Source organism: Colletotrichum spaethianum, assembly GCF_022836535.1.
Source record: "Colletotrichum spaethianum MAFF 239500 DNA, contig04, whole genome shotgun sequence".
In the NCBI taxonomy this organism is placed as follows: Eukaryota; Fungi; Ascomycota; class Sordariomycetes; order Glomerellales; family Glomerellaceae; genus Colletotrichum; species Colletotrichum spaethianum.
In genome coordinates this window covers 406853-426799 of record NW_026054774.1, presented here as the reverse complement: position 1 = coordinate 426799, position 19947 = coordinate 406853, and the positions used below count along the sequence as shown (strand labels likewise).

Here is a 19947-nt window from a genome sequence, read left to right as displayed (position 1 = left end):
AGCGACGGGCAGCCCGCAACTGCACGACACCTCACCTCAAGTCTCCCGGAGAGCCAATCACGATTCCAATTCGACCTTTCCACCAAGCAATTGAGGCCTCTCCACGCCGGGCCACTGCCGTCTTGACTCTCGCTAGCTCAGACAGCTTCGCCATCGAGTTACCTTGGCTGTTCCCCCCCCCTCTCTCTCTGCTGCATTCTGTCTTAGTCGAATCTCTCTCCACCTGAGGTGGCTCTGCATTCCTCCCCACTTCCGCGGCACATCACATCCACTTGGTACTGCGAGTATTCGTAACCTTGAGGCTTGGAATACTCGACTTTCACTGGGCGATTACGACTTACAGGTGCTGCATACCTGTGCCGACCATCCAATCCTACTCGACAAGACGTCGGCATAAAAACACAGCATCGTCATCGCAGTACATCATCTGCCTCAGCCTACCTTGCCTGGCTTTGCTGCCCGAATACCTTAAATCAAGCCCGGTTTCATCATACATCCCGGACGAGAGGCCACGAGACATCCACGATCGTGAGACGGGACAAACGGTGAACCCAGCAATCCGCCGAACGCCAGCCGCTGTATCGGATTGAAGCAGTCTCATTGGTCTCGTACCCCAGACACCCGCAAACGGGCAGAAAGAGGGCCTTTACCATTACAGCCAACGAGGACATCGGACAGCGCAGTAAAGATCGGGAAGAACGCCAGCTGCTGTACAAACCACAACCGTAAAATTTGCCCGCTTTCTTTTGGTGTGCAACGAGTCGATTCGCCCACAAGGGGACGACACAAGAGGCAAATTAGCCTACAGCAACCGTTCAACCCTGGTCCGTTTTGGCTTCTGTCTGCCCTGTCAGGCCCCATCCCATCTCCGTCCAGTCTCTGTTTCGCCGTCTCCTGCAGCAGGTTCAGCACGCACTAAGGCAGTGAACACCACACACCACACGCGCCCACTCAGCGAATCGAGTTTGTCGCTTGTCCAGCGTCCACAACCAATCCTCGTCTATTCCACCCGCTGCTTTCTTGCCGCTTTAGAGCAACCCCGGTCCATCTCGTCTCTCGACTCCCACGTCCAGTCTCTGTTGCTCCCCTCCCCACCACCACGACGCTCGCGCTGCTGTTCGTGTCTCCCGCCCTCCTCGACGCTCCCGCCGCGCGCCACTGCTTCAATCTCGTTGGACCATCCGTATCCGCTGTCACCGACACATCACGACTCCTCTTTACCTCAAAGGATCCTTCTCGCGCTACCGCAGCCTTCTAGTGTGGGCTTTGATCCTGTTCTATTGTCCCAGTCAACCACCCCCCTCCTCCGTCTGCAGCATCTCGTCACCCCACGCCCCTTTGCACCCCTCCCTGCTCTGCCCCTCCCTCGTCCAGCCTGCCGACTTGGTACAGACTGGTATCCAGTCTGCCTGCTTGTCTTCCCGCCCAAGCTCGAAACTCGTCCTAGCGAATAGCACCAGCTTGCTATTGCCCACCTGTTCAACCCCCCCAGCAACCCCAGACCAAACTTCCGGGAGCGCATCAGCTTCCTCAAATCTTCCATCTTCCTTGCCGCCGCCAGAGCTTAACCTCACCCTGCAGTCCTCTTCCTGGGTCACTTACACTACAACCACCCAAGCGCCCATCTCATTCTCTCCGAAATAATATAACGTCCTCCCACCCTCACGACTGCCGACTCTTTCCCTCCCTTCTTTCCCCAGGCGATTTGTCTCTGCAGCTTGTAGGCAGCTTGACTTCCTCCTCTCTCTCGAGTCAGAGTCATTCAGTTGACTGGACATATCTCCTCCCTCCTTGCACACACACACACACACACATACACTCGCTACTACCTTACTCTTCTTCCGCTTCAAGTCATCATGCCTGCCAACAGACCCAAGTTGGCTCAACTGGCCACGCCCGTCACCAGTACCTTTCCCTCGGAGACGATCTTCTCGGCCTCGACTCCACTCTCGGCCAGGCCCATGTCTTGCAAGGACCTCCCCATCAAGACGCCCATCAGCCCGCCTACGGCCTACACGGATTTCCTCAAGCACATGTCTCTCAACTCCCCAGCTGCCTTCAAGCCTTCAACCTCTGGAGCCACTACGCCCGAGTCCACGCCAGACTCGCTGCCCTCGACTGCAACCAGCGAGCAAACAGACGTTTCTTGCAAGTGTGAACACGATCACAAGGCCCCGGCCACTGCACCAGCTATCCCGCCTAGCCCGTTCACACAATTGCCAATGTCAGCACCTCCCACCGGTGCAAATTCTTTCCCGAGCCTCAAGATCCCGCCTTCGCCAGCGGTATCACACTTGGACTCGCCCATGAGCGCGCGGTCACCATTCAGCGCCAGATCCATCCACTCGGCGTTCGACTGGGACGCGGCCCTCAAGGCCAAAAGGTTAAACGACGCTAAGAAGCCTTCGAGGACGAGTGTACGTCACATCCGCGAGGTTGTCACGCGGACGGTGACTTACACGCCGAGGATGAATCCCGCGCCGAAGGGCAAGAGGAGGAAGGTGGAATGAAGTTATGGACCAGAAGCAAACGAATCGACTTTATCAACCTACCACGTTATCGGCTCTACATTTGCCGATCTTTATTTTGTTCTACCATCACCATCGTCACCTCAACTCGACATGCAACGCCCGACACCATCTGATGACCTAGGCCTAGCGCCCTCCCCCCCAAAAGATAAGGCGGACATGTGATGAAGCAGGCTCTTCCACGGAGGGACATCTTACAGCGACATGACTTTACGCAAGCAAACAAGCACACGCCACCGGCGCAAACCATGGAATGAAAGGCGAAGAGATAGGGCGGAATCTGCGATTGGTTCAACGGGATGGGACATCTTGCGAGGAAAGGAGGAAAGCGACTTGGATTTTTGTTTCAAACCATCTACTGGTCCCCCGATTGGGGATGGGGGACCGACCGGAGTTCTTTGGCGTCTCTACGATGCTCATGTTCGATACCAGGAACCATTTGGGTGGGCCGACGTGATTATTGAACCGAGGGCTGGAATATGTCCTACTTCGGAGACTTTTGGAGGGAAGGGAAGGAAGAGCTCGATCAAAGAGCAAGATAACTACCTAGTACACAGCAAGCCAAGGTAGTCTAATATCAGCATACTGTGTATATCTGGCAAGGGCTTTCAGGAGACGTTACTTGACCTCACCGCAATGATTCTACTGATGGTGATGTGGTGTGTGGGCCATGTTTATTTGTTTATCGTTCCACGGCCAGCATGCTCATGCAGCGCGGCCTTTGAGGCGACCTGCATCGTGGGTGTGTTGTGGCCCCGCTTAGAAGAGAAAAAAAAAAGGTCGCGATGGTCGGCCGGATGGAGTCCACGGGGAAACAGGCAAACGGGGGGCGGACAACCACTAAGCAACGGCGCGAGCGAGCAAAGAAAGTTTCCAAGAGAAAAAAACAAACGTCACCGTTATTCCCGTTCCTTGCATACAGGTAGCCGATCCCAAGTGACTCACCAGAGAGCTATGACAGTACATAGGGGAGGTCCATCACGACAGGTCAGCATCAAGAGACCGGGAGTGGATAAAGGATCCGAAGGCGAGGGCAAAAGCCAAAATTCATAACCAGACCGACTTCTCAGCTCCTCATCCGCCCGGTTCCCGCTGTAGACAAAGATTGGGTTGGCATAGCATCCCGTCGAGCTCCCTCCCTCATGATACCCATCCGTCTCACGGCCCTCTTGCCCTCCGCCCCCATGGAAAACCACACCAAGCAGGGAGGCCATGAGGGATCGATGCCATAGTGGTCGATCCTTGAATGGTGGAATGTGCGTGAAAAGCCCGGCTTGCGGTGCACTTGAACTGGAGGGGGTCGGGGAGGGGGGGGTGGTGATGAGGGCCAGATAGCAACCGGCAGCCATGTGTGACTGGATGAGGCGGAGGGGGTATCCGGAGGCGATGCGCTTGTCCCTTCCACCCTAGCCAGATAGTGACCGCTATAAAGCCTGCAGCCGCTGTTCCTCCTTCGTGCTGCTAGTTGTCGCAGCGTGCTGGTGTTGCAGTCATGATGGGTGATGCGTGATGACTGAAGTGTAGAAAAGGGCACACCCATGTCTCATGGACTGCTCCAAGCTCCTCCTCCGTCGTGGTCCGCTTAGCCTTTCCATCACTTTCGCGAAATCGGGGTTAATCAGTGATGGGGGTCCATGACGGGCTGCATACAAACACCCCTCACGGCGTGAGCGAGCGCGCACGCGCGTTGCTGTGTCTCCCAGAACCCGACGTCCCACAGTTTCGCGATTGAGATCAGAGGCCTTGCGCCTCCGATGCCGTGACGGGACAGAATCAACAAGCAGACGCAGTCGAGGGCGTGTCGTCGACGCAGGGAAAAGTACCCAGCAGGCGCGAAGGTCCAGTGAGAGGAGGGGAGGAGTTGGAGAGGAGTGGCCAGCAAAAGCGGCCTGGGGCGCTATACCGGATCTGGACATGGTACGACCCGGAATCCCGGGCGCTGCATGGGGGTGGGTGGTCGCGTACGGAGTGAAGCCGTGAAGGAGGCCCCAGTCACCTCACTTTGCTAAGCGCCTGTCCTCAGCGGCCCCGGGGGCGTGATTGGCCGGAGCCCGAGAGCAGGGGGGCCGCGGTGTCCCGGTTCCCGTCAGGACCATCACCAACGGCTGGCGGGGAGGGACCGGATTGGTCGAGTCATTAAGCGCCGGCGTGCTGGTGTGGGGATTGTGGTGCGAAGGGGCAGGCGAAGCGTTGTAACTTTGTTTTCTGACGCTTGGTGCAAAGTCAGTAGTCGCAAAGAGTCGCGGGTCGGTCGAGTCACTCGGACAGCGCTGATGCAGGTCGTCTGGTCTGCGTTTTCGTGGATGGGCTAGGATGTGTTTCCTGGTGAAGAGGCGAGAGATGAGATGACAAGAGATACAGCAGCGTTAGAGAAGTGCAATGCCGGTCATTCTCAGTTCCGATTGCCCTGCTACCAATGGTACGTCCCAATTTGGTTGGTGGCTGTTGACTTCTCTTATCTAGCGGTGAAGGGATTCAAGAGAACCATCAAATGGCATTACAGACGGCATCCTCGTTCCGTACATTAGCTGCCAGTTAGAACGCTGTCTGGGCCACATTAGCCCACGCACGCACACAGGAAACTAGACGCCAGGTCAACCATGGGTTCGTAAACTCCCCCAAAGATCCGGTGTTGATTGTGCGAGAGAGCAACAACACTGCTGCAATTCGACCAAGCGTGTCTCCCACCGCCGCTGGATGCCGGATAGGGTCGCAGCTCTGTTCTGATTCTGCGGCCCAGCATAACGCGAGCTTCCGCCCAACCTCCTCTAGACTCTTTCAAATTTCCATCTCTGATTGGCTCCGCAGTATTAGCTGCATGGTATTCAGAAAATCTCCGATCCAAAACAGAGCCCTGCTGTCTCAGTGCCGCTTGTGACTGGAGGTCTCTGGATCTGATGCCAGATTTAGCATCCCCGCGCCTATGTTTCTAAACCCTGGCCCTCCTGAAACGAAAGCCAAGGCCTCCGACAGGTTGTCAAATGATCAGATTCAAACATGACTTCGAGACTGCCAATCATGAACGAGAGGTGGTCCCCTAAAGCAACTGTCGCGCTGTGCTTCCTTTACCGGTGATCTAGACAGAGCCTAGATGCAGCTTCCAGGGGCTGCTCCGTCGTTTCAAAGTCTTCTTTCGTACTTCCATGGCCGAGCTTCCACGGTTTAAAGTGGCTGAAGATCCCGTCCTATTTTTGGGATGATCAAACGTCGTATTTCGGCTCCCTGCTCGTAAGATGAGTTCGGCGGATCCTACCGTTTGTACATCGGCCACCCTGAGAAGGTTCAATATCAAGGAAACCTTAGCTTCAAAGCGTTGCTGGCGCGAGCCGTCCGTGGACGGATTCCGATACATTGATCTCGCTACTGCAAAGGCTTTCCCGTCTTTGCAAGCGCCGAATCTTAGCAATCTCCGCTGGTTGTAGTACTACGCAACATCCCAGTACAACCCTTGTGGAAGCGAACCAGAATTATCTTCGCTCTGCAAAGTTTCTGAGTATCGATACGAGCCCTCAGTCCAAAGCTTTGACTTCTTTGGCCACAGCATTGCAAAGTACCACCTTCACGCCAGCCCCCGTCAGGACATGGATCCATAATCTCTGCGTATCACTGAGCCGGTCATTGGCGCTTTTGACCTCAGCAAACATACATTCCTTTTCTGGCTCCGTCCGCCAGAGTATCAAATCAGGCAAGCCCCCGCCCCGCTGCCGGTATTCTTGCGCCATCACCTTGCAGAGGGCGGCTAGTGCGCCGCCGTTGAAGCACCCGACGAGCTCGACAAGATCCTCGATGTCGTAATCCCAGTTGAGACCGATGACACAAGTGCGTCGTTCGCGTTCTCTGGCATCGACCTCGCGGATGATTCTTTCCGCACCGCCGTTTGCGATCTCAACCAGCCGATGGTTGATCTCAGACATGCGTGTTGGATAGAACGAGTCGGTGTGCAAGTCCAAAGGACATGTCTGATATGCCGTCTGGAATACATTTGGAATGTAGAGAAAAAGAATATCGTAGAAAAGGTAGGCGAATAAGGTGCGGACAATGCCTCCCTCGGCGTGATAGCCCTTGTACCCCTGGCTGCGGTACCAACTGAGGCACATCTCTTCAACACTGCATTCGCCGCCGTCTTCCAACTCGTCAACCCAGATCGTCTTTGTGCTTGCTTGGCGGCCATTCCTGCCTTGCCGGTCATCTCTCTTTAGCTGAATGCCCTCTACCGTGTGCTCCACGGGTTTCTGAAGACGGACATGTCCAAAGTCATGCTGCAGACGGCGAGGTATGCGCAGCTGTTTCTCGAGCTTGATCAGGCGCTTCTGCAAATCGTAGTGGTAGATCAGATGGCAATCTTTGTCTTCAAGACCTGCTTCGCATGTGGTCGCGGCGATTCGCTTCCAGTGTTTCTTCTGAACATCCGGATCGGCAGACACTGCGTTGCCATCAAGTGCGTGCATGTAATGCTCCTCGAGAAGAGCCTTGCGCTGGTACCAACTGCCTCGCCGCGCTGGATGGAACAGGTGCTGCTCTAAAAGCTCAGTGAGAATGGAATGCTCGCGTTCATGTTCCTTCAATCGCCCAAAGACAAATGCAGCTTTGTGAATGATGCGAGTGTATGAGTGGACAGGCGTAAATCTTCTCAAGTAGGCACCTTCGCCCTCCTCATACACTTGCTTTTCCTTTTCCTGCTCTTCAGCTAAAAGAACTTTCCATCGAGGGTAAACTCGGTCAAAGATGTCCACAACCTTTCGAAACCCTGCTTCACCTGGTGGTCCGTTGAACTCCAGAACCTGGTCGACTTCGGCTTCCACCCGAATCGCTGACTCAAATTCGAGCACATCTCTGCGAGTAGCGAATATGTTTGTGCTTCGGCAGACTATGTACTCGGGGTAGTTGCGCCGTGCGATGCTAGCAAGAATGATGGCCGTGAGGGACTTTTCAGTCCACTCGGTCGAGCGATAGAAGACCAGGTGCACCCTCTCAAAGAGCTTGTATGTCAGCGGCGAAAGCCTAATGCATGGTCCAGTAATGTCTCTAATCTTGTCTAAAAAATGCTGCGTCTGATTCGAGTCCTGTCGGTTCAGTGGTGGAGGCGTATCATGACGATCTTTCATCAAGCCTCGCACCATCTGGGAGTCTCCGCTGCCAGATCTCTGAAGTCCATGCGCAAAAAGCCCGGTCTGCTGATAGCCTGTTCGGCAAAGCGCCCTTACCAAATCAGCCTTGTTCCGGCCCTGGAACTTGGCCTCTTTGGCGAGGTCTTTAAGCTCGTCTAGGCTTAACAACGAAGAAGCTTCCTCAATGGTGGTGATGTGCTCTTCCGAAGCATCAGCGAAGGTGAATGTGTCACCTAAGCTGAACTCTTCCAGCTCAACGCCCTCGACTGGGTTTTCGCCCTTGGAGACCTCAACCTTTGGCAGATCTCTCAGTTTCTGGAGTGACTTGATGGCCACGTCGGGGTCCGAAATATCACTGTAGTATCCCAATCGGTCTTGGCGATGCCATGCCGATGTCTTGCGCAGGAACAATCGCACGTAGCTGGCAAAACATTAGCCAGGAAGGACAGAAAGAGTTGGGTTTAACCCACAGATACTGGGCTTCGTAGTCAAGACTCTTCCACTGCGCAAAGACGTCGCATTCCTTGGCATCAAATAGATGAGATTCGTCTGCCAAGACGGTGTCCAAAGCGAGGTTGAAGGCATCCACATAAATGGAACTCTTACCCCGGATCCATTGGCGATTCGCGGTGGCTGGTTTTTCATCATCGGGAGCGCTGGCCTGAGAACTCTTCATCAATTCGTACTCCTCAATCGCCTCTTTGTCTGCCTGAATAGGCGGCAGAGTACTCTCGATGTCGGTCTGCCGGATACGGCGATTGTCTTTATCTTCTTCATCAAATACATCGTTGACAGTGAGCCCAGAAGTATCGGCATCTTCGTCGGCGGATTTGGCGTCATATTCATCATCGTCACAGTCGCTATTCTGGATCTCGACCTTGACCTTTTTGGTGGGCCTTTCACCACGTGGCGATGGCCTCGTAGGAGATCTCAAAGGGCTCTGTGGCCTTGGGCGCGGCAGCCGCTGTACGAAGGCGTCCATCGTTGAGGTCAAAAGAGTTCGACATCGTAGAGAGATAGATTTGTGCTAGTGCAGAGTAATTCAGGACACTTTTGAAGGAAGATTCGCCTTCGTGGCGTCAGTGATGGAGACGCGAAGAGGACAGGCAGCCGCAGGGGGGAAAGCGCACTTCACAACGCGACGTCATGTGACCCCGCGTAGATGAGTTCAGCTTTGGCTGGCCTCTTGTTCTTGCGGGCAACGCCCACCCGCAGCTTCAGGCCTGTTCTTCTTCGCTGTCGCAATCAATTAATAGACATTGGGACACAAGCTCCATTGTACAACTCCCCAAGGATTCCTTGTTGCATCAATTGAGGTAACAGACCCTTCAAGCCTGTTTCGTCGCGGCGCAGTCTTTGCTTTCACTCTAAGCATAACCTTTGTGCATCGTGCGAATTCTGGCAAACTTCACAACCAGCAAGAATCATCGACTTTTCAGTGTGTCGCAGTCAAGCCCACTAGCTGCTCTCGCCCGAAAACCTGCCCGGTGCATTTTCTGAGCCGTTGACAAGAAATTCGAGCTACCAATATATATCAACCATCCACCTGCCGCAGAGGTCTTTCCCCCACAATGTCCAACCCAAGCACAACAGAGCCAAACCCGCAGGAAACCGCAGCTCCGACGACATCAGAGCCCACGATGCCACCCGCGCCTGCGACTACGTCGGCCGATGCCGTGAGCCGCGACATTATCATGACTGATGCCGCCGAGCCGTCATCGGTAGGAACCTCCGCGATCCCTGTGTCTTCCACAGGCCTGCGCTGACACAATATTCGCAGTCTCCCGCCCCGATCCCGCAGGCAGCTCCGAGCGCTCCCAGCCCTGCCCCCGGCCGAACAGGTACCCCCAGCCGCAACCTCAATGGCGAGGCCAGCTCCCGCGCTGGTTCAGCTCACCCCGATACTCATCCCACGAACCTTCCTAATCAGGCGGTCGAGCATGGCGACCCTGCTCGGATGTACATAAACAGCCACGTGAGCGCCGTCCTGTTGGAGGGCATGAAAATCATTGGAAAGAACAAGTACGTGTCACGGCTATGGGCAAAAACTCGAGAGATCTATGGCTAACATCATCACTTGTAGGCCCAAGAATCCTCTCAAGGTCCTGGGCGAGTTCCTCCTCGAGGAATCTCGTAAGCGAGGCGAGCCGTCTGGTTGAACATCCCAGCGATAAGCACAGGTTTTTGGCCATAGACATGGAGGAACGCGAACGCGAGTGACAAGCTCGGATGGCATACATGGACGTTGGCGGCGGCAGGACCTTTGGCATTTCAATGGCTTTAAGCTAGGCGTTTAGGAGGCAGAAAAGTCTTTGCAAGTCTTTTTTGGACATTGCGCTTCAGGGTCATCTGATGATACCAATGATACCACGGGTTCTTCATAACTTTTGATTTATCATAAAACGCACACAGACAATGACGCTTGTGTTGCCGTGGAAGGAATTTCCTCTTCTTTTTGGATGTTTTGTCTACTTCTTTCGAGTGACATGGGAAGAAAACTTTTGTGTTTTTCCTCCTCCGCGGCTGAACCGTGCGGCCACCGGGCCCAGAGAGCTGGCATCAGAGCTCTAAATGCACTTTCCTAATACCCCAACTCCATGACCAGAATCCACCGCGTCAATGCGACGACCATTCCATTCGTAGTAGCGACGAGGGTGCGCTTAAGAGACGATGGTGGAGGCGGTGGCGGACTCGTATCTCCAGGTAGGGGGGAGGACACCGACGGTCTTGTAGTAGCGGGCAAGACGGTGGATACGGGACTCGATCAGAATGAGGCGGAACTTGGAGTCCTTGTCCTTGCGGTTGCGCTCAAGGTGCTTGCGGACGGCGACAGCCTATTTCTCCTGGTCAGTATTCCGTCATCCTCCTACGGGGTCCAAACGACTGTATCCAAACAGCGGAACGTACCTTCTTGATGAGCATGTACAGGTCCTCAGGAATATCGGGGGCAAGGCCTGTTCATCAATCTCTCTGTCAGCCTAGACCAAGCAGAGGCGCATTAAATGCGGTAAAGAGGATTTCTCCTCGCGGACGAATTGGTATATTCTCGGCATCGTGTGCCGCCGCTTCGAGTATTTCATCTAACTGGGATCGTACCGTTGGACTTGAGGATGCGGAGAATGCGGTTGCCTGAAGCGGAAAAGTCAGTCGCAAATTCTAGAAATTTTCTTTTCATGGCATGGTTTCTTGATCTTGAACTTACCGGTAACAACGCGGACCTGGGCAACGCCGTGGGAGTCACGGAGGATGACACCGATCTGGGAAGGGGTAGCACCCTTCTTGGCCAGCTTGCAGATCTGGTCAACGACCTGCTCGGGAGTGGTCTTGAGCCACGAAGGGGGGTTGCGCGAGTAGGGGATCGCCGAGGCGGAGATACCCTTTCCCTTGGAGTGAAGACGGCCCATTTTGACGGTGTTGGTGGTGGTTGTTGTCGGCTGGAGACGAGGGGGTCAGTCGGTCGGTCGCTGGTCGAATTTGGGAAAAGGGAAGGGAAAAAAGTTCACGATCAAAAGCGATACGTTGCGAGAGGCGGGCTGGCTGGGTCGGGCGGTGCGAGTGGATTGTGCGAGGCCGGCGAATCTTCGCTTAATTAGGGCACTCGTATTAATCGCTCCTTCCTCTTCGCTCTCTCTCCCTCTGCTGCGGCGTCCTGTCTGCAAGTGGTCAGAGACTGGTCAAGAAAATTTCGGGCAGTAGGACCACTGGGTGGGTTCATAGGTCCGTGCATGGCAGCCTCTTCTTTGGTCCGTGCGTCTCTTTGCTTACCTCAAGCTTCGGGACCTCAAAGATTTTCTCTTTGCTCCCTCAACTTCATCTCTTTCCAGAGAAACAAGTTTGCCGCTCATAGAAACTGTGTCGTGACGGCGCTTGCGCCAGCTCTCTCAGGTAAGCTATACACGTCCTTACACTCACACGCTTCTCGCATCAAATGATGATCCTCCATTTTACACTATTTTCTGGTACCTCTTATTTTAAAGCCTTTGGGCTTCATGAATGAAAAGGACTTCTGATACTTGCACCCTCGCCAACATATTTGTTTGCTGCTCTCTTCAGACACGAAGCTAACAGTATTCAAGGTCACCCTTCTCTCAGATGATCCTCAGCTATGGAACCACGCGTCAAGTGATGCTAAATTTGTGCTCCATCGAGGAGATTGCACTGACAGTCACGGTACATGAGACGATAGGATATAGAAAATTGACATTACTCTGTATTACTGGTACAACAACCCTTCTGCCAATCTGTGCCAGCTCACGAGACTCGCTGTGAATATTGATCGTATTCTGATCATCTGTTTAATGCCACTATGTAACCCATGTTGATCACTTCAGGTAGCAAAGGTCGGCCTATACATGTAGCACAACATAAGCTGCGGCCACAGCTTAAACTGAGAAACGTGTAATGGAGTTTTCTTGCATTTTTCGCAGCCACCACGCCAGCTCCAGGAAGCATCCGCAAGTTGTCCTAACCCGAGCGACTGAGAAAATACTCCATGCCACGTGCATGCCTTGCTCGCCTCGCCACGGAATTATGATACAGCATTTTGGTTGGTTACAAGGCAGTCAGAAGACGACTAGCCTGAGATTTCTTTTTCCGCCGAGACCTGCCCCTTTCCATAATGGTTTCTTCTGTTTCCCCAGCTGTCCATCGCAAAAACAATTACCAGGCGCCGACCTCGAAGTTCTCCTGCAAAATGATTAGCGAGCTGTGGATGGAAAGAGGAGAATCAAGGGAATTCACCTCTGGGAAATAGGTCGTGACGACGGTTCTATCCGCAAACTTGCGTCCCGCAAGCGCTTGAAGCGCTTTCTTGGCCGACTCTTTCGTTTCGAACTTGACAAAGATCTTGCCCACACCAGCAGACTGTCTGCTTCCTCCGACTGGCCGAGGAATCTTGATGTCAAGAACGGTGCCAAACTTGGAGCATTCTTCCTGGACGTCTTCCTTGATTTCTGGGAGGTATCAGCATATGCCAGGTTTTGAGTAGGGAGCATTCCCTTACCTTCATAATCGTCATTGTCCATCAGCTCCTCGGGCGTCACCATGTTGAGAAGCTGCAAGACGCGGGTCTCCTCGGAGTCCGTTGAAGTCGTTCCCGCCAGCATAGACATGGCGGCGACACCCATCTCCACTCCAGCTACCTGTGTGACACCCACGCTGGCCTTCTGAACCCTAAGCTTCTTATCGCCAAGGTCCATACCGTTGAGGCCCTGAATGGCAACATCCGTGGCTGCGGGATCAACGTACTCGCAGAACGCAATGCCCTACGCAATTAGTCAGTGTGAGCCGCAACAACTAGAATGATCAGGGCTTACCCGAGACTCCTCCGTGCTTCTGTCACGGACAAGGACAAATGCCTTGAGCTCACCAAAAGACACCAGAAGCTCTGAGACCTGCTCGTCAGAGAGATAAGAGGGCATGTTGGCAATGCTGATCTTGTTTGGCGTATCAATCACGACGTTGGACACGACACCCGGCTCGTAGGGGACATCGTCGACCACAGCCGGAACAATGTAATCCTTTGGCCGGCGGATCACCAGCCCCTGGTCGGCTGCCTCTCCGTTTGTGGCGTCGTCGGCCTCCATTGAAATTCCGTCAAGGGCCAGCGCCACGGTGGCTTCGGATGCGTTTCTGAACTCGACTACAGCAAACGAGTGATCCTTCGAAAGCTGACAGCTAGTGCAGGGATCGGTGCTCTCAATAATATTCAGTCCGTTCAGCTGCAAGTTGAAGAAGTTCTGGATGCTTTCCTCGGTCGCAGAAGGAGGAAGATTGTTGATGAGCAGTCGCTTAGCCTGGCGCGAGTTGCTAGGCTTCAGCGCAGCACTATTAACCTGGCCACCTGGCTGGTTCATGATGGCCTGGAGCTTGCTCGGATCCATGGGTTGCTGGCGGGGAGCACCGGGCAGAGGGAACATGCCTGACAGCTTGGCTTGTTCAGCAGTGACATTCTCATAACCGGGGGGCTTGATGTCCCACTGGGTCAAACGTCGCTTGCGCTCCAGGACTGACGTGACGTTGGTCAGGTCAGGCGTGGGTTCCCTCTTCTTTGGGGGCGGCGTCGCGCTCCGCTGGCGTTCGCGTCGGCCAAAGCTGGCATCCTCGTTTCTGTCTCGTCCGCCTCGGCGTCGGTCATCGTACGGATCGCGGTCTCTTCGCGGGCGGTCATCGTCCTCTCTTCTGGCATCGCGTCTTGATGATGCACGGTCGCGATCCCATTCTCGGTCGCCTCCGCGTCTCTCGCGGCCAGAGTATCTGTCCTCTCGCTCGCGCTCGCGATGGCTGCGGCTGGTCGCATAGCTGTCCTCGTCGTCGCGACGCCTCGAGCTTCGATCGTAGGGCGAACGGGAGCGCCTTCGGTCTCGGTGTCTGTCTCGATCACCGCGTCTATCGTCGCGATCTCTCTGTATCCTCTGTTAGCCGCTGTCTCGGTTGGAAGGCGCAGTGGGTAAGACTTACCGGGTAGTCGCGAGATCCCTTTCCTCGTCCTTCTTCCCAAAAGCCTGATGTTAGAGCCAGGGGCTAATTGGTCGCGCTCTTCAATTCGGATGCACTTACCGCGAGAATAGCCGTCGCCGTTCATGATTGCGGATACGTGTGGCGTAGCAAGGCTAATCTTCGATGATGGGCAACCAAGACTGGAGAGGGTGATTGACAATGGAGATGAAGATTGCCGCGTGAGGCAAAGGCGCAGTCGTCCTGTCCACTGGCGCGAGGCTGGAACTTTTTTCCCGGGAGAGGTCAAGCTCTGAAACTGCGATCGGATTGGCCAAGAGCTCTGCTAGTAGTGGGTCTTCCCAAGCCTCTGGACCCGCTTGAGGTGTTGCAAACCACGCTAAGGGACGTCCCAGTTTCTTTAGTCAGCGAGGGACGTAAACAACAGCAGCAGCATCTGGGACGTTACGACATCTGCACCTCACCCCGGCACTACACCATAATCATGATGAGCATTTCGTTGACAACACCGAGTTCGTTGCACATTCTAACGCTGGTTCAGCGGCTCGAGTTTACCTCTTGGTCTCTATGGATGATTCGCGGACACTTATCCTCATTGTTAAACTTTGCTGCAACGCCATGGTCTGGCCTTCAGTTGTAGATTGTACTCATAATCTTGCTCATGCCTTTCGAGTCGTCGACCTTGGTCTCATCTCATGACTACCCATCAGCTTGTTCGCGGGCAAGAAACGAGCCGTGGTTGTTCTAAATTTCGTCCTCTAGCTATTGATTGGTGCCTAAAAGTGCCATTTCATACCTACGTCTATTTCCGTGTATGAGCCGCGGTAGTGGGTACCATCTATTTGGGGTCTGTCTCATATTGCTCATGCAGTCTTCGAAGGATTGCTCGCGCAGCTGGCTTATCTCCGACCTACTTCCTCCTGCTTCTCAGATTCTTATTTTTGCACCACCGAAAGTGCCGGAATTCCGTCAGCCACCGCACGTTTAAACTTGGTCTGTGCAGTGACGATTGCATCGGAGCTTGATCGCTGAGCGCTTTGCTTGATGTAGCTCACGCTCAACACGTCCAGGAGCCTTACATATTCGACGCGTTCTCATACGATCTGCTTTGGGAAGGTCTCTCAGGTCCATTCTTGAAAGCTTTGAATACCATAGCTCGTAGACTCAAGATCAGGGCCTGGCCACTCGCATTGATGTCGCTTCATTGGAAGAGCTGCGTTCTCCAGCACAGCGAGTATTGGACATTACAATTTCGATGTCCAGGTTTTCAGAAAATGGTCATCGTTCAGACTAAGCATTACCTGCTTTTCGAGAGACCGGAGCTGCAGTCATTCGTTCGGCATTCTCGCAGACGTTGTCTTGTCTTTCTCAACTTGGTCCCTGGCCATTGTGCTGATGTCCGGCATCGCCACCGGGCTCAGCCTGTATCAAAGATGCCCGCTCAGTATGAACATAGTCGGCTTCCAAGGGAGTACCATCATCTCTTGTCCACGTGCTGTCTCACTCTCAGCCCTGAGCCTTACCAGATTGCCAGACATTGCCCGGTGCTTGGCATTAGTGCAACACTAAGACCATACCAATGCTCTAGCGTCTGCATTGTCCGATTTCAACGTACCTCAGTTGGGCTGTCGCTCTTTTCCCCCTTCAAGATGAATGTTTGCTCTGTCGACCCGGACAGCGAAGCCGTTTTCCTGGCTTATATGTACTCGGCTCCGACGTACAGTTCCATAATCAGCAACACTCAACTGGGGGTGACGCAAGACCAAGTGAGTGCCCTCTGCCATCAACGGCTTTGCCTTTGATAGTCTCCAACCTGTCCGGCGAACTGGCCTTACCCCATGGGCCACCGGGCCGGACTCGTGGCAACAGCTCCGATGAGGGCCCCTACTCGCGTGGGCTGTCCGCTTCCTCGGCCGGGCAACCCTTAGGGAGGGCGCCACCAAACATTATTCTTTAGCCGCGGACCGAGTACCTACAGAGCACTAGCGGCAGAAAAACGTGTCCGGGATGTCAAGCTTCGCCCACGTTTTAGAAACCACCCCATCTGATCCTTCGCGATCTCTGAAGCAGGCTCACAGAGGACTATAGTTCTATCTTCTCGAGCTGGTATATCTTACGGCTTTCGTTTACTTGCGGTGGCTTCTTGACTGCAACCAAACGTTCTCTTTGACCAACTTGTTGGTGTGTTTCTAGCCTGGTCAAGTGTCATGGAAGAAAGCGTCACGTAACGTTGAACACAATGATTGCTGCCTCCGCTCTTGGTGATTATCGGTATCGTGGCAAGTGTACCACCCGCCGGTCTTCGTCTTCCCAGTTAGTCGTAGGTTAGCGACGGGACCCTCAGTCGTTCCATTACTGCCAGGGCTCGACTCACTCATCACCTTGGAACAAGCCATCTCACAGGTCCCCACTCCGTCTGGAGGCTCACGTCTGCATGCTGACCTGTAGATTTCTTTCTCGCGACGACCTCCCAAGGCGGCAGTGGCTCAACACTCCAGACTCCGGGGTTAAGCGCTCAGCTTAAGGCTCTTGCATGCGTCCCGTCAGACAGTGGTGCAAGGAGCTGCAGAAATGCGGTCTCAGCCCTTGGGCCCGAGTTCCCTTCAAGCCCCGTCGCTTTGCTCGGGCCGACACTTACAATAGCAAGCCGTTAGAAATAAGTATTGTTCTGGTCCCCTGCTGTAACGCACCTTTTACTCCTTCTGGCAGCCCTTCCTCCCTTCCTTCACCATCTGTTGTTCATGCTCCTACGAGTCTCGTGACTGGACTGTACAGCTTGTTCGAAATGGTATGGTCATCAGTATTGGGGGCTGCCACCCTGGCAATCCTGGTGAAAGCCCAGACCCCGATATCACCAACACCATTCCTCACAACAACAGCGGCATCTGCTCCCAGCCCAACTAAAACGCTTGACGTCAAGGCAGAGGCGTCGTCAACTGAAAGTTCTTCTGCCTCTATTGCGGCAGCAGAGACCCATACCATTGCCGTTGGTGTAGTAAGGCGCTCTGTTGTTGATATGCCGGATAGAAACTTACCTTCAATAGTCGGGATGGTCGTTCACGCCTTCCAAGACAGAGGCCAATGTCGGCGATACCATCGAGTGGATTTTCTATCCTGATGCTCACTCTGTCATCCGCGCCGAGTTCGGTTTCCCCTGCACGCCGTACGAGTATGTGGATATTGGCCGCCAAGGGTTCTACAGCGGCCCTCAATCTGTCAAGGCCATCACGAATAATGTCAGTAAAATGACGGGAGCGTTGTAACTCCTCAATTAACACTCTACAGATGCCACGATACAGGGTCCTTGTCAACGATACTGATCCGATTTTCTTTTACTGCGGCGCCCCTGGTTCATGTTATAAGGAGAAGATGATTGGGGTTATCAACGAGGTAAGTTGACATTTCTTGCTTCGAGACGATGACGGGCCACTGACAGAGTCAGAACTCGACCAAAACGCTAGACAAGCAGCTCGAGGCGGCACTTCCTTTGACGACCCAGATCCTTCCCGGCGAGTCTTTCCCTGTAGAATCGGACGCTCCCAAGCCAACCAGCGGCTCTGGCAGCTCTGCTTCTTCCGACGGCAACGGTGCCGTCATTAACAATTACCACCACAGCCTAAGTGGCGGGCAAATTGCAGGCATTGTAGTTGGCTCTTTGGCCTTCCTGCTGCTCGGCGGAGGGTTGATCTACTTATGCGGACGACGTGGTGGGCTCGACCGTGCCTACCGACGAGCCTCAAACGTGTATCAAGCACAACCGCCGCAACCTTCGCAACCAGCTGTTACGGAAGTCAACTACGTGACGCGGCCAAAGACCCCGACCGTTCAAGAATGGAGGAGCAGTCACTACAGCGCATTCAGTGGTGGTCCGTACCACGATTCCACACCTACGGGCCAGTTCTCACCTCCGAGGAGCCCTCAGCCTAACGGATTTTTTCATCCCATTAACGGCATACAGACTTACTTGTGAGTACTCTAATGCGTGCTTTTTTCTTAATGAAATCCTAGCTGACCGAGAGGCAGTGACCCTCGCATATCGTCCATAGCACCAAGTTCTGTGTTCGAAGCCCCAGACAACCAGTCCACGCTGCCAGTTGCTCCTGCGCCACTTGCTATCCCCAGGGCCGCACCAGTCGAGCTACCAATGTCCGAGGACCGGGTAAACTCTCCGATTCCGAGTTACGATTGGCGACTATCGTTTTCCGCGCTGGAGGGCGACTATAGGCTGTCGAAGGAGGAGAAACGTGAGGGACGCTAGCAAGTAGGAGTTGTATGCATAATGACGGGATGTAAACAAGCAAAAGGTTTGATCTTCAGAGGCAAGGCGTTGGTGGATTGTTGCTGTTCGGTTTGCAGGCTGTCTTCGATTCACTATATCCATTACCTTCGCTAAGTTAAAGACCTGAGAGACCACTCGAGGTTTGAAACATTTGTCTCTTCAGTGTTTGTTTACAACTACCGAATGAAGCAAAAAGCCGCGTGTGTCAACTCTCTGGTGAGGCTGGCGGCTGCTAAAGTGGGAACTCCGCGCGTCGGTTAATGGGCTGCTCGAGGCAGGAGCATGCTCTCAGTATCTGCGGCACGAGTTCAGTAACTTGGTGTGAAGCCTGACCTACGCACATCTTTGCTTTCTATTCAAGACCTATTGAAAACATGTGTCTCTTGTTAGTTGCTCCACACAGTCGGACGCTGTCAACAACCAGATGAAGGCTAAGAAGCCTACTGCCAAAGTGACCTTTTCGGTATTTGAGTTCCATCCTCAAAGTTCCGAGTAACTCCAGAACGCCGGCGGTGATGACAATGCCGCATTTGCCAAGTCAAGGTCATATAGCCTCAGGTTGTCCTTGTTCCAGAACCTCTAGCACTTCGGCCCGTCATGATCAGTATAAGTGTCCACAAGCTAATGGTCCGTAGCAACGCGATACTGCCGATCTAGTGGATGTAATGAGATTCACATACCCGGTTTCTGGTGGCTGATAGACTTCCTAATATCACAAAGATCAATGAACATCAAGCCGAGTTCAGAGTCGACGGCTATACGAGCCCAGCGACTATCATACCGACAATACCCCTTTGGTCAGAAGCGAGCCTTGAAGCTGATAGAAGCAGCGATAACGTGCCCGTATTTAAGCACCTGAACCAAGCCGGGTTACCCAGGTGGCTTTGATGTTTTCCTCACATACAACTTGGGCGTCTAGTCAGCTCAAAGCGATTAGCAGAGCCAAGAGAACGGGCTTTCACTGAGAGAAATCAAGCATTCAGGCCTCATATACCAATGAACATTTGCACGAACAGGAGTAGCCCTATCCCGGATGGTCGTCCTTGAGGTTGCGACTAGCGTACGACCAGCGAATCAACTCTACTGGCGGCACTTTGTCATGTCAAACCCTCTGGGAGAGTTCGTCTAGGACTACCTGCATAGACACACCGTCTTTGAAGACGATGCATGGCGTTTCATCTCACACACCAACTTGGACAGATGGCTACGGTGATGGCTCGTGGCCGGGCTATACCAGCGACAGGGTAGGGGATTGAAGGCTGTAGGTGTGGGCACGATGCAGCTGAGAAAGTAAGCACGTGTTGTTGACGCCTGCAGGCCAAGCCAGCCTGATTTCCTCATTGTGTTGCGACCGATCCATCTCACAGTTGGTCATACTGAAACCCCGGCGTTGCGACCAGACCTCCAAATTATCATTTACTGTACTGATTCTGCCGCCATGGATGGGCAAACCTCATTCGGATCAACATCTGGACATATTGCGTTCCCCGGCGCTCACGTTGAAACCGGTGGGACGCTCAACGTGACGGTTTCTGACGGTCGTAAGCATGGCACTACCCCGCCGCTCGAAGACAAA

The 19947-nt window shown here is 53.8% G+C and overlaps 6 protein-coding genes across 6 annotated transcripts; 3 read left to right on the top strand and 3 right to left on the bottom strand.

The window, feature by feature from the left end:
• Nucleotides 1-1856: 1856 nt before the first annotated feature.
• ColSpa_02127 (uncharacterized protein) lies at nt 1857-2510 on the top strand (the record flags this gene model as incomplete). The annotated part of the gene is made up of 1 exon (XM_049268339.1): nt 1857-2510. The coding sequence occupies one exon, from the start codon at nt 1857-1859 to the stop codon at nt 2508-2510; it is 654 nt and encodes a 217-aa protein (XP_049124296.1).
• A 3527-nt stretch (nt 2511-6037) lies between these two features.
• ColSpa_02126 (fanconi-associated nuclease 1) lies at nt 6038-8618 on the bottom strand (the record flags this gene model as incomplete). Its single annotated transcript, XM_049268338.1, has 2 exons — nt 6038-8057; nt 8107-8618. The coding sequence occupies 2 exons, from the start codon at nt 8616-8618 to the stop codon at nt 6038-6040; spliced, it is 2532 nt and encodes an 843-aa protein (XP_049124295.1).
• A 589-nt stretch (nt 8619-9207) lies between these two features.
• ColSpa_02125 (Set1 complex component spp1) lies at nt 9208-9795 on the top strand (the record flags this gene model as incomplete). The annotated part of the gene is made up of 3 exons (XM_049268337.1): nt 9208-9357; nt 9417-9658; nt 9720-9795. 3 exons carry the CDS (start codon nt 9208-9210, stop codon nt 9793-9795), a joined length of 468 nt encoding a protein of 155 aa, XP_049124294.1.
• Nucleotides 9796-10296: 501 nt separating this feature from the next.
• Nucleotides 10297-11040, bottom strand: ColSpa_02124 (40S ribosomal protein S13; the record flags this gene model as incomplete). Its single annotated transcript, XM_049268336.1, has 4 exons — nt 10297-10470; nt 10544-10590; nt 10733-10792; nt 10839-11040. The coding sequence occupies 4 exons, from the start codon at nt 11038-11040 to the stop codon at nt 10297-10299; spliced, it is 483 nt and encodes a 160-aa protein (XP_049124293.1).
• Nucleotides 11041-12295: 1255 nt separating this feature from the next.
• ColSpa_02123 (splicing factor U2AF subunit) lies at nt 12296-14219 on the bottom strand (the record flags this gene model as incomplete). The annotated part of the gene is made up of 5 exons (XM_049268335.1): nt 12296-12588; nt 12639-12900; nt 12952-14040; nt 14096-14139; nt 14195-14219. The coding sequence occupies 5 exons, from the start codon at nt 14217-14219 to the stop codon at nt 12296-12298; spliced, it is 1713 nt and encodes a 570-aa protein (XP_049124292.1).
• Nucleotides 14220-16877: 2658 nt separating this feature from the next.
• ColSpa_02122 (putative GPI-anchored cupredoxin) lies at nt 16878-18062 on the top strand (the record flags this gene model as incomplete). The annotated part of the gene is made up of 4 exons (XM_049268334.1): nt 16878-17087; nt 17137-17328; nt 17378-17482; nt 17529-18062. 4 exons carry the CDS (start codon nt 16878-16880, stop codon nt 18060-18062), a joined length of 1041 nt encoding a protein of 346 aa, XP_049124291.1.
• Nucleotides 18063-19947: the final 1885 nt, after the last annotated feature.